Below are 14,151 nucleotides of genomic sequence, written 5' to 3'. Positions count from 1 at the left end.
ACATTCAACTTTGAATGTTCCTTTATTAGATATAAGTAGAAAATGGATGTAATTTAGACTTGAAATATTATGAAACGACGATCGTAAAGTTGGCTGTGTGAAAAGGGAATAAACTTTTTATACTTTGTATTCAAATTTGAGTTCTTCACTTTATAATTAATTATTAATAGATACGACTAATAATGATATTGCTAAAGTAAGAAAAATCTCTACACGCATTAAAGAACACGTAGCGCTTTTTGAAAAATTTAAAAATAACAATGTCAGTGATACCAAATCAGCGTTTGCGAACCATTTGCTGGCATCTACTCATAATTTTTTTCCGGGGGTGGGAGCTGAAATGCTTCATGAATGCCCTAAAGGTAAGAAGCTTGACCTTCTGGAGAAAATGGAAATTACTAAATAGAGTCCTGTTCTCCTGTGTGTGAATGACGTGTTTACTTTTGAACCTAATTTAATTTTTAATAATTTAGTTTAGCTAAGTATCGTTTAACATTTTCCTTGTAGTCACTTTCTTCAATTTACATTGGCTAACGTGTTAAGTTGTTTTGGCATTAGGTCCGTATAGCCGATAGGTTTTAGACTTGTACTTCTAACCTTGTTGTACCGGGTTCGATTCTCGTTGAGTCTATGTTGTTGCGTTCCACTTTTTAATTTTTTATTTTTTGCTTTGTACAATTATAACCTTAAAATTATTGTTTATTTATGTACTGTGAAGTGTGTGGATGGCTTCTAAAGGTATTTTATTGTTTTATGTAAGTTTTTAGTTTTGTTTAAGTAATATTTTTATTTTAGGCCTGATGATACTCTAACTAGAGCGAAACACGTGTAGCCCATTTCATTACATGTTATGAGACCGTGACTTTGCCTTTTTTCTTTGTTTTTCGTCAATATTGCTAAAGGTTAACGTTGTATTCCGCTATATTATTTTATTTCGTAAGTGTCTATGGTTGCAAGTAAAGGTAATCGTCTTTAAAAGATTGTATATAATTATTTAATTTTTGTTGTTCTTTGGAATTCCAATTTTAGTTCGATATATAATAATAATAATAATAATAATAATAATAATAATAATAATAATAATAATAATAATAATAAAAATAATAATAATGGGTGCCACTAGTAATCAACTGGATCAGATGCTGAACATCGTGGAGGAATTCTCTGCTGATATCGGAATGAGGTTTGGGCTAGATAAGTATCGTATTAACAACATTGTACGAGGAAAGATGCAGCCGGGATCCTTCGAGATGCAGGATGGCCAAACTATAGATGCCATGGAAGAGGGTGATACATACAAATACCTGGGAATGGTGCAGGCAGCGCGAATAGACCATCGAACAATGAAAGATAAACTCACTGCTGAGTTTACAACAAGAGTAAAGCACATAGTGAAAACGAGCCTCAACAGTAAGAATCTATTTAAGGCGTTGAATACGTATGCCTGTACAGCACTAACATATTCCTTTGGAATTCTGGGATGGAGCAAGACGGACATCCAGAACTTGCAACGGAAGGCACGAACATTATTGTCTAAGGCTCAAAAACACCACCCTCGAAGTGCCACAGAAAGAACTACGCTACCAAGACATCAGGGAGGTAGAGGATTGGCAGACATTGGCAAACAGTTGGACCGACAAATTTCAGTTCTAAGAAATTTCTTTCATGAAAAGGCTAGATCGTCCGCTCTGCACCATGCTATATACGAGGTCGATGACTCTTCACCTCTGAAACTGAAGAATCGCGAAATCGAAAGTCACCACGTCACTGATGAAGAAAAACATCGATCATGGGCACAAAAACCACTGCACGGGAGACATGTCAACGAGGTTAGCCAGGGACATGTCGACACCAACGCGTCGAACTACTGGTTAACTTCGGGATAACTGTTTCCCGAAACGGAAGGTTTCCTCTTGGCCATACAAGACCAAGTTATTCCAACTAGAAACTACTTGAAGTGCATTATTTCGGATCTTTCAGTACAGAGTGACAAATGTCGATATGGATGCCGAAGTGACAGAATCTATCCAACACATAATGGGAGGATGTCAAACGTTTGCCCAAACTGAGTATAGGCACATCATGACTGCGTGGGAAAAATACTGCACCAAGAACTTGCAGTTAAACTGAAGCTCTTGAGGACGGACAAAGTTCCATATTACAATTCTACTCCAGAGCCAGTTTTTGAAAATGGCGAGTATAAATTGTACTGGGACTGAACTGTTCTCACCGATCAAAGAACTGTCAACAATAGACCAGATCTTATCCTGGTGGATAAGCAACTAAGAAAAACCACGCTGATTGACGTTGCTATACCTAATAACAATAACCTCCAAGGAAAATACAACGAAAAAATCATCAAATATCGAGATCTTGAAGGGCAAATCAGACGGCAATGGGAGATGGAGCATGTTCAAACAATTCCGATAATAATCTCGTCAACTGGACTTATACCAAAAACCCTTGTAGAGAACCTCAAACAACTGGGACTAAGTGAGCACCACTACAAAAACATGCAAAAAGCGGTGCTAATGGGGACAGCACGGGTCGTCAGAAAGTTCATGGGTACAGAAGACCGAATACCATCCAGGGCCCGATAACCTGGAAAGGGTCCCCTAAGAGCTTAATCCTTTTGATATCTTAGATATCTGGGATAAGTGAATGTTCCGCGTAAAACGGGAGTGTGATTGCCGCAAGGCAAAAATCTATAATAGTAATAATAATAATAATAATAATAATAATAATAATAATAATAGTAATAATAATAATAATAATAATAATAATAATCTCCCTGTGGGGGGCCGGGGTAGAATAGCCTCCTGGTACGTTCTGTCTGTCGTAAAAGGCGACTAAAAGAACAACCTGAACCACCAGGGTTAAATGGTGGTACACTGCTGGTGGCACGCTGGACATGACAGTATGCGGACCGTCGGTGGCAGGGAGTTAAGGAGGCGGCAACCTGTCATTCAAGAAACTAGATCTCCTCCTCTTCAACAACAAAACGATCAGGAGGGCCCAACACCATCACGAGCCCCCCTCGCTGAAGGTGCTGCGCAGGAAATTCAGCCAGCGCTCACCCAGGCGGGACTATAAAGACAGCGCATGAAATGGACATCTGCCATGAATGGAACCGTCATGCGCAGCTTTTATAAAGTGACCAACCTGAGACGAGAAATGATCGGCTACAGACAACCTTTACATGCCGAATTTAGGAGAATCTATCCACATCTCCAAGTTACCGAACAGAGAGTAGCAGACCAGTATCGGGTAATAATGCGTAATCACCTAATTCCAGAGACAAGACTCAATACCATTAAAGAAGAAATACAAGTGCAAATTAACAACGAACAAGACCCCGCTAACAATGAACCAGCTGAGGAGCAACCTGTAATAGAAAACGTATTAAATAACACACAGGAACCTAACACTACCGAAAACACCCAAGAGGACAATTCTGAGCTATATCACGAACTATCTGCAGAAATGGCACGTGCGATGCTAGAATTTGAGGGAACCAACCCACTGATAAGACCCAAACTTCCAAGAGTAAACTCTTCAAAAAAACTAAGTCAATGGAAGTAAATAATACAGCTCAACAATGCCTGGATACTCTAAAACAGAAACTTTCCTTATTGTCAGGGCGCCTACGAAGATACAAGACCAGTAATAACCGAAAACGTGACGATCTTCGTTTTAAAAAGGCCGAAAAACAATTTTATAGAGAGCTAAATTCAAAATCAGATCACCCAGATAAGCAATACCCCACGAAAGAACAAATTCAATATTTTTGGGCCAAACAACTTGCAACTCAAACAACATGCAATATCAACGCAAGCTGGGTTACTGAAGAGAAACAAAACAGTAATAAATATAACCAGATGGAACATCGACCAATCACTATCGAGGAAGTCAACCAGATTATCCAAAAACTGCATAATTGGAAATCACCTGGCCCAGATGGAGTTCATAACTTTTGGCTAAAGAAACTACGGAGTGTACATCCTAAACTCTCAGAATGAATTAACCACGTTATTCTTAACCCACAGGAAATGCCAGCGTTCCTAACGCAAGGAGTAACCTATCTACTGCCTAAAGACCAGAACAACACACAAGATCCGTCTAAGTACCGACCGATAACGTGCCTACCTACTTTGTATAAAATGATCACTTCATGTTTAACACAGCGCATTTATCAACACTGTGAGGAAAACAACATCATAGCCGCACAACAAAAAGGATGCGCTAAAGGGTCTATGGGCTGTAAAGAACAACTTATTATCGACTCTGTCATCAACAACCAGGCATATCACAACAAGAGAAATATTTTTACTGCCTACGTCGACTATAAGAAAGCCTTCGACTCAGTACCACACGAATGGCTTATAAACATATTAAAAGTGTATAAAGTTGATGGTAATACTTTGTCTTTTCTAAAGAGCACTATGACAAGTTGGAGAACAACGATCCAGCTCGAAGTACAGGGTAAAAGCGCAGTAAGTACAAACAACATTCCAATTCGAACAGGAATCTTCCAAGGGGACTGACTGAGCCCATTATGGTTTTGCTTTGCTATGAATCCTCTTTCGAACCATCTTAACTCTACCAACTATGGGTTTAGCATCCGAGATAATAACACCGAGATTGCAAAGTTAAATCACTTACTGTATATGGATGATTTAAAAATAATGGTTGCAACTAGGAACCAGCTAAACCAAATGCTGCATATAGTAGAAGAGTTCTCCAACGACATCGGAATGCAATTTGGACTAGATAAATGCCTTACTCTCAATAAAATCCGAGGAAAAATTCAGCCAGGAGAATATCAGATGCAGAATGTTCAGAGCATCGAGGCCTTGGGCGAACACGAAATTTACAAATACTTGGGGATGAAACGATCACAAACGACTGAACAACAAACAATCAAATGCAAACTGACTAACGAGTTTGTGAAAAGGGTAAGACAAGTCTTGAGAACCAATCTCAACAGCAAAAATATGTTTAAGGCACTTAACTCCTACGCATGATCAGCTCTTAGTTATTCTTTTGAGGTAATTAATTGAAGTAGGACAGACGTAGAAAGGCTACAAAGAAAAGTGAGGACCCTACTTACTAAAACGCACAACCACCACCCTCGAAGTGCCACTGAAAGAACAATGCTTCCCCGCCACCTTGGAGGAAGAGGATTAATAGATCTGGGTAAACAACTTAAAAAACAAATCACTAACTTTAAGATCCTATTTTTACAGGAAAGGAGAAAATTCCACGCTGCATCGCGCAATAAATCAAATAGACGATTCCACTCCTCTACAACTTAAGAGTGAGGAAGTGCGCAGCTACCATCATACGGACCAGGAAAAACTCCGCATCTGGATGGAGAAGCCCCTTCATGGGCGGCATCCTAATGAGATCAGCCAAAATCATGTCGACACTGCTTCGTCGAACTATTGGTTGGTATCAGGCAAGATGTTTTCAGAAACCGAGGGCTTTCTACTCGCCATCCAAGATCAGGTTATACCAACAAGAAATTATCTCAAGCACATCATCAGAGATCGGTCCGTACAAAACGACAAATGCCGGTATGGATGCCAAACATCAGAGACAATCCAGCACATAATAGGAGGATGTCAGGCCTTTGCAGCGACAGAATACAAAAAACGACAGGACTCAGTTGGGAAAATTTTACATCAAGAGCTGGCAATGTTGAAACTTATTACAACAGAGAAGGTTCCGTATTATAAATATACTCCAGAACCCGTAGTGGAAAATGACCGATATAAGTTATATTGGGACCGCAGTGTACTTACCGATCAACATGTAAGGCATAATAGACAAGATCCTATTTTAATAGATAAATTTTCCAGGAAAACAACTCTAATTGACGTAGCCACACCGAACAATAATAATCTGCAAGAGAAACACACTGAGAAAATCGCCAAATACAGAGATCTAGAAATTCAAATCGGAAGGCAATGGAGAATGGATAATGTTAGACCATCCCAATTGTTATATCGACAACGGGTGTAATACCAAAATGTCTACTGGAATACCTTAAACAAGTAGGAACTGGCGAACATCTATATAAGCACATGCAAAAGGCAGTACTACTGGCAACTGCTCGCAGCACCAGAAAAATTCCTAGGAGATAACTCTACATTTCAGGTCACTTAAGGGCACCGAAAAGGCCCCACAGACAATCCTTTTGATATCGGAGGTATCTGGGATAAGTAAATGATCCCCCCCCTCCCCCTTAGAGGGAGCGCGAGCCTTAACTGGCTGTAAATGATAATAATAATAATAATATTTTTATTTCATAAAAATAATTTAATATTACAATAATATTAATACACTGTATACAAAAAAAAAAAACAAAATTCCATGGAATAAAAGACAATTTTAGCTTCCATTCTTGATACAAAGAAAGGGCTGTTGAAGCCTTGAATTGACAATCTTAAGCGCAATTTTACTTCAAACCTACCGGACAGCTTAAAAAATCCGGAAGCAATTAATCAGAATCAAGAATCGGTGCGTCAGGTGTCTACACCAGTTACAGCGGACACCATTCGGGAATATCTGGGTGGCAAAGTCACGGATCAAAGGTTCGATCTAGAACAGGTGGATACTGGTGGCGTATCTGAAGCTATTTCGAAAATAAAATCGAATGCCAGTGGCATTGATAGTTTGTCATTAGAGATGGTTAAGTTTTGCTGTCCCAGTGTCAACTCACCGGTGTTAACTCACATTTTTAATACTTGCATCGAGAAAGGTGAATTTCCCTCTCTATGGAAAAAGGCAATAGTGTTGCCACTGCCTAAGATCTCTAACCCGAATGATTGTTCTGATTTATGACCAATCAGCCTACTGTCTATGTTGTCCAAGATTTGAAAAGATTATATACAAGCAGGTGATTAAATACATTGATAAAAATAATTTGCTTTCGGAATCGCAGTCAGGATTTTGTCATGATTTTAGTACTGCCTCAGCTCTTCTTGGAGACTTGGATGATATTATTGATGCTTAGGATAAGGGCGAGACAACAGCTTTAGTTTTATTAGATTTCAGCAAGGCCTTCCCTTCGACACTCTTCACCATAATTTGCTTTTGGCGAAGCTCTTTTCTTATAGTTTCTTACCGAAAGCTGTGTGTTTTTTCAGTAATTACCTGGTGAATAGATTACAGATAACAAGGGTGGGTAACTCATTCTCTGCGCCAGCCCATTTAACATGAGGTGTTCCCCAAGGATCCATTTTAGGCCCATTACTTTTTATACTTTATATAAATGACCTAAAAAATAAAATTCGAAATTGTCGTATGGCTCAATACTGTGACGATACACAAATTTATATACAGTTTACCAAGGATAATGTTTTTGAATCCATGGAATCATTGGGTCGGTGCTTGGATGCAGTACATAATTATTCAAAACAAAATGGTTTAAAATTAAACCCTAAAAAATCGGCTGTAATCTATATTGACCCGTTAGCATCATGGCGTCATATGAACTCTGATCTTATGATAGATGATGAAAACATTTCGAATTTAAAAGAACATAAAAACTTAGGTATTGTTTTTGACACAAATTTAAGATTTAAAACGCAGGTATCTAAAGTAGTTCAAAGAGCATATATGTCTCTGAGAAACTTGTACAAAAGTAAGGCTTTCTTAATTGTTACTCTAAAGGTAGCAACTTTGTGAAGCTCTCATCTTGTCGCATTGTAATTATTCTAATTTTGTATATGGACCATGTCTTGATGTACCCAGTAGGTACAAGCTGCAAAAAATACAAAATTCTTGCATTCGCTTTGTTTATGGGTTAAGAAGACGGGATCACGTAACTTGTAAGCTGAAAGAATTAAACTGGCTCAATGTGCAAAATAGAGAAAAACTTCATTATTGTTGTTTCTTGTTTAAACTTTTAAGAAACAATTATGTAGCCTACTTACGTAATAAACTTAAAACAGGAATCTCTGGACATAACCAAACAGCACGCACGGTTTTAAAATTTGATATACCCCGTTACAGCACTGCAATTTTTCAAAGGTCATTTTCTTTCTGTGCATCAAAGCTAATAAATACATATAATATTAGTGACTGTGTTAACAAGTCTTTTCAAAGCTTCAAAAATAGATTAAAAACAGTATTGGTTAAAAGTCAATAATAAAATAGAGTACTTATGAGTGTGTTCAACTTAGGAACAATTTTAATTTTATTTCATCAATTTATTTGTTTTTAGATAGTTCTTCTCCTTTTGTTTTATTTATATTGCTATTATTGTAGAATATCATTAATTTTTTTTTAATATTTGTATTGTTAAGTCAAGTCAGTCATGAGCTAGGTGAGTTTTTTTTTAAGTCTAAATTTTAGGTTAGTTAAATATTTTCTATATGTTTTATTTGCTTTTCTAAGTAGTTATAATAATATTGTAATTTTTATGTGTACTCGGTTAAGTTAACAGCATTCGCTGCCCTTCGCCGAGTATAAAACAAAAGGCCTAATTTATTTATTTATTTTAATTGAAGTCAGATTGGTACTACATACTTTAAAGAATCGAGAAAAATCTGTAACGATAACTATAAGAACTGATGTCCGATGGGCTTTAAGACTGCCTTAAAAGTACTTTCAAACACCAGGATTCGTTAAAGCTCATATAAAACTGAGACCCTAACAAAGTAAAACCTATGTACCAGGAAAGAAAAAGTAATGAAGAAGCGGATGACCTTGCTAAAAGAGGATTTACCACTCTCTTTATAGGACCAGACACTACATTGGGGTACCAAAGAGTGTAACACTTAAAGAAATACAAACTTGTGTTAAGAGACAAAACCAAATTCACTGACCATAAATGCGCCTGTTAAACAGAGACAACGTGTTTATGAAATTTTAATCAATGAACGAGCTGCCAAAAACATAAAATGAGGTATAATTTAATTATGGGACACCTAAAGAGGATTGGTGTGAATAACAACTTTGCAAAAAGGAACCAGAAACCGTCTGGTACATAACTTGTACTTCTATGGCACATCTAGAAGAACTAAAATCACAAATCAAGCACCTATCTTGCAATGTAATATAATGTTGCGCAATTCAGAGTCATTTACTATTGTTTTGCAAAATATAATTTGTCTTGACAGCGCAGTAATAAAATAATATAAAAAATGATCGTACTCACTTGTTTTAGACCTAGGCTCCCTGGGTCCATCCACAGTTACTTTAATTGCTTTGTTGTAGGTGGCAACCTGAGGAGGACTCGTTGATACCATTATCGTTAGAGTGAAGCTCTTTCCTGTAATAAAATACAATCATTAGTTCTGGTTTAATTCTTATTCCTATGTATAGGTCTATTACGGAAAATAGACTTAATGTTCTGAAATGTTTGGTACATGGTATCTCTTGGGATTTCATAAACAATAAAAATATCCAGGTAGATATAACATTTAAAATGTTTCTTAACTTTATTAAAAAAATTATTAAATTGTGTAGATCTAGCTTTTCCAGAGAAAAAATATCACCACTATAAAGATGTTTCATGGTTTAATGAGGACTTAAAACAAATGCGTGATACGTTACAATTTTATGGAGAATTAACTAGAAATTATAATACCCTTGGTCTAGCACTCTTAAGTGAAAATTATGCAAAATTTTATCGCAATGAATTAAACAATGCAAAAAAACAAGCAAATGATAATTATATTAAGAGCAATAACTTTTACTCTAGCGTCATTTGAAAAATTGTTAAAAATAATTCTAATTTGGGAAAAAAATTAAAAAAGTAGATAGTAAGCTCACATCTAACAATCTAAATAATTTTTTTTACTAATATATCCCAAGAACTTATTGAAAAATTGCCTACATCAAATAAAAACCGATTAGATTATATAAAATATTATTACAATTCAATTAAAAATAAATTAAATAAACATAATTTATTTATTTATTTATGGTACCTTATTTGTTTTACTGAGTTGTGTAATATTGTGACATTTTATATAAATAAACTTATTATTATTATTATTATTATTATTATTATTATTATTATTATTATTATTATTATTATTATTATTATTATTATTATTCTGTTTTAGCTCGCTGATAGCGGTGTTGTCAGTTTTATCGGCCTGAAGGCAAGATGAATTTTGCTATGGTAGATTAGGAACTTTCGAACAATGTTGCATGTATTCAGTATAACAGATTTCTGTATAGAGATAATCGTCCAGGAGAAAAGACCCAGTGCGTTAAGGTTTTTGTTAGTGTGTTAAAGGGACAATTCCAGTGGATAAAATAACTAGAGGGAGTATATATACATTATCTTGCCTCCATTGTTGTTTTATCTCGTGAGCTAGATCTGCGTATTTAGCAAGTTTAGTGTGTCTCGTTTCTAGGACATTATTGATATTTGGCACTGCTATGTCAATTAGAAAGGTTTTCTTTTGGGCTTTGTTTATTAATATTATATCTGGTCTGTTTGAGGTCAGCGTTCTATCGGTCAAAACAGTTCTGTCCCAGTAGAAGCGAAAGTTGTCTTTTGCAAGTACATGTTCTGGTTTGTACTGGTAATAGGGGCAAGTTTCGCCAATTAGATGATAAAGTTTTGCCAATTCTTGATGAATAATTTTTGCCACACATTTATGTCGGTGCAGATATTCGGTAGCTGATAGAGATGTGCATCCTGATGTTATATGTTGAATTGTCTCCGGCACGCGCAGGCATTTTCTACATCGATCATCGATTACTTTCTCATCTTTAGCAATGTACTTAAGGTAGCAATCACTTATTATTATTATTATCATTATTATTATTATTATTATTATTTATTTTTTATTATATATTTATTTTATTGACTTAATAATAAGCCTACTAACTCAATTAATTAATCATAGTATTGCAAAGTATTGCAATACAATGATTGTTGAAGTATGTATAATACAATGAAGTTGTTCCTATTCAAAAAGGGTCCAACAGACACAGTAAACCATTAAACACCAATATCAATAGTGCTAATTTTCTCTAAAGTATTCAAAAAACTTGCTAAGGTTAGAATCACAAATTATTTTAAAAATAATCAGCTCTTAAGTCGATTTCAATGTCTCTCTCAATAACAACAGCCGTAAATGAATTAATAAAATTTATGACCATAGGTTATAATAATGGTGAATATTTTTATTAAGAAACTAAAATTGTACAAATTGGATAAAACCAGAATTAACTTATTAATCTCTTATTTAAACGGCAGGAAACGACTCACATATTTTAATAATAAAAAATCTGAGTTATTGGAAAATGAAATCGGTGTTCCGCAGAGGTCAGTGCTGGGATTGTGATTCTTTATAATTTAAATAGACGATCTGGAGAGCTATAACCCTAGTTCTGATCCAGATCAAAGTTTTATAATTTTTGCGGGTGATACTTCTAAGAGGACCCTATCAAAAACACACATTGTGGATGCTATGGAGAAGACACAATCATTAGTCACTAAATGGTTTAATTATAACCAAATGGCATTAAATGAGACTAAAACAAAAAAACTTTATTTTTCAATGAGAGATTTGGAAGGTCTAAATAATTCTGAATGTGTTCGTTTTCTTGGATTGCATATAGATAGTAGGCTAACTTGGACCAATCACATAGAAATGCTTTTTGGACAGCTGGCCTCATATGTGTATGCTCTACGTGGCCTGGTATATGTTGTTTTTGATCATGTTCTTTTAACCGTCTATTATGCTTTCGTGCTATACTAGCCTGGGAGAATTAATAATAATAATAATAATAATAAATGCCTTTATATTACGAAAATAGTTACAAAAGTTATTATCCAAAAATGCGGCGAGATCTAGCCTGGGGCTACTCTATCTAACCGCACTGCTAACTTAACATACGAAAGCATAACAATGTAAATAATAAATAAATTGAATAAGTTTTAAACATTATGAAAAACATACAGAAAAAAAAGAAAAAAAGAGAAGCCTAAAATTATAAGAAACCTAAAATAGAATTTTGCTTATATCACATGACGTAATTAATTATTAAAATAATTATAATTATATCTAGTTTATAAAAGAAAAAAGTAATTAGTGATATAACTTAAAATTAAATGAAATATATATTTTTTATATTTTAGTTATTAGTTCGCAGTGTTAGAAAAGTAAGATTTGACAGCTTTTCGAAATAAGACAGCCGAGGTTTTAGCTTTAAGGTTATTTGGCAATGAATTATATACCTTAACCGCACTATAACTGAAAGACCCTTGGAATTTGGAAGTTCTATGATTTGGTATCAAAAGGTTTGCAGAGTGGCGCATTTCACGGCCATGTATGCTGTTATGACTGGATAATTTGTCATATAGATATTGGGGAAGTTTATTATGGAGTACCTTATAAACAAGAACAGCCATATTGATTTTATAACGTTCATCTAAATTCAACCAGCCAGAGGCAAGAAATAACGGGGTGACGTGATCAAATTTTCTTCTATCGTAGCAAAACTTTAGGCAAGCATTTTGTAGCTTTTGTAGGCTTAACTTGTCCTTTTGAGCAAGAGCTGGCCAGAAGAGTACACTACCATAGCTAATTAAAGAGAGAACCAACGAATCACTTAATTTGAGTTTAACATCAGAAGATAAAATATCCTTATGCATGTATAGAATTCTCAATTTATAATAGGCTTTTTGTAAAATACTGGAAATATGTTTTACAAAATTAAGCTGATTATCAAGAAGAATGCCTAGGTTTCTTTCGCAGTCAGATGGTTGTATAATATTTCCATCGATAATAACATTTAAATTCAAATGATAAGATTTAGGCATTCCAAAAAGTAATAGTTTAGATTTAGTACCGTTGAGAGCCAGCCCATGAAAATTAGACACCTGTACAATTTGATTTAAATCGGTATTAATGCGTGCTAAGCCAGTATTCAGTTCATTTATCGGAAAAGCTGAGTAGAGTTGGACGTCATCTGCATATTGGTGAGACTTGCAGTTATGCAGGAATTCAGAAAAATCACAAGTATAAATCGAAAATAGTAGTGGCCCCAAAATGCTGCCTTGAGGAACTCCCTGATTAATATTTAAATATTCTGAAAAGGTGGAATTTAATCGCACTCTTTGCTTTCTATTACTTAAGTAATCACAAAGTAGACTCAGCGCCGACTCGTGTAATCCAAAATATTTTAGTTTGGTAAGAAGAAGAGAGTGATCCAGAGTATCAAACGCTTTGCTATAGTCCAGCAGCACTAATGCAGTAACCTCTCTATTATCCAAAGCACTAAAAATATCATCACATACATGCAATAGTGCTGTCATGGTACCATGCTGCGATCGAAACCCTGACTGAGTACTAGGAATTATGGAATTAAGTCTAAAAAAATCATTTAATTGCATATACATGGCCTTTTCCAATATTTTAGAAAGGGTTGGCAATATACTTATAGGTCGATAATGAGAAAATTCCGTAGGGGTATTATTTTTTGGGATGGGCAGTAAATCAGCATTCTTCCATTCAGATGGAAATTTTGATAATACAAGTGCTTTATTAATTATAAAAGTTATATAGGGTGTTAAATAAGGAACTAAAAGTGAAATCATTTTAATGCCCATGCCATCAGAACCAGTTGCAGTAGTTTTTATACTACAAATTATTTTTTCAACTTGCTTTTCAGAAACTTCTTTAAAATGAAACAGTTTCTTAACATTAGGGTGTACTTTATTGGTATACTTAGTTTTAAGGCCATTATTAGTGCATACCGTATTTACCTTGGGAATGCTATTAATAAAAAAAGAATTAAGTCCATCAGGTGCGTTTCGAGAATCGCTAATAATTATGGAAGGAGAAACTTTAGATGTTATGTTAAGAGAATTCAATGTTTTCCAAAAACAAGTAGGGTTAGATTTAAATTGTTCATTCAAGTAGGCTTTCTTTTCGCTACGTACTGCACCGGTTACAAAATTCCTAATTTGTTTGTATTCATTAAGCGCAGCATCAGTTTTTAGTTTTTTATACTTCGTGAGGGCTTTTTGTCTAAGTTTCATCATAAATCGTATATTGTCAGTAATCCACGGAGCTTTTCTTTTAGTGAACTTGGAGGTTTTAAAGGGCGCATAAATATCAAATACATCAATTACGTTTTTTTGGAAAAAAGTTACCATTTCATCAATATCAGTAA

General features: G+C 35.0%; 1 protein-coding gene across 2 annotated transcripts in view; it reads right to left on the bottom strand.

Moving 5' to 3' along the window:
• LOC126735609 (runt-related transcription factor 3) overlaps positions 1 to 14,151 on the bottom strand; it is a 163,697-nt gene that overhangs the window by 76,275 nt on the left and 73,271 nt on the right. For both annotated transcript variants that reach the window (XM_050439670.1, XM_050439671.1), the window contains exon 2: positions 9,167 to 9,280. In XM_050439670.1, coding sequence (XP_050295627.1) covers positions 9,167 to 9,280 — 114 coding nt within the window. The remainder of the gene's footprint in view (positions 1 to 9,166; positions 9,281 to 14,151) is intronic.

Source organism: Anthonomus grandis, chromosome 4, assembly GCF_022605725.1.
Source record: "Anthonomus grandis grandis chromosome 4, icAntGran1.3, whole genome shotgun sequence".
Classification (NCBI taxonomy): Eukaryota; Metazoa; Arthropoda; class Insecta; order Coleoptera; family Curculionidae; genus Anthonomus; species Anthonomus grandis.
The sequence above is the reverse complement of the archived record's forward strand: the minus strand, read 5'-3'. Positions and strand labels throughout refer to the sequence as shown.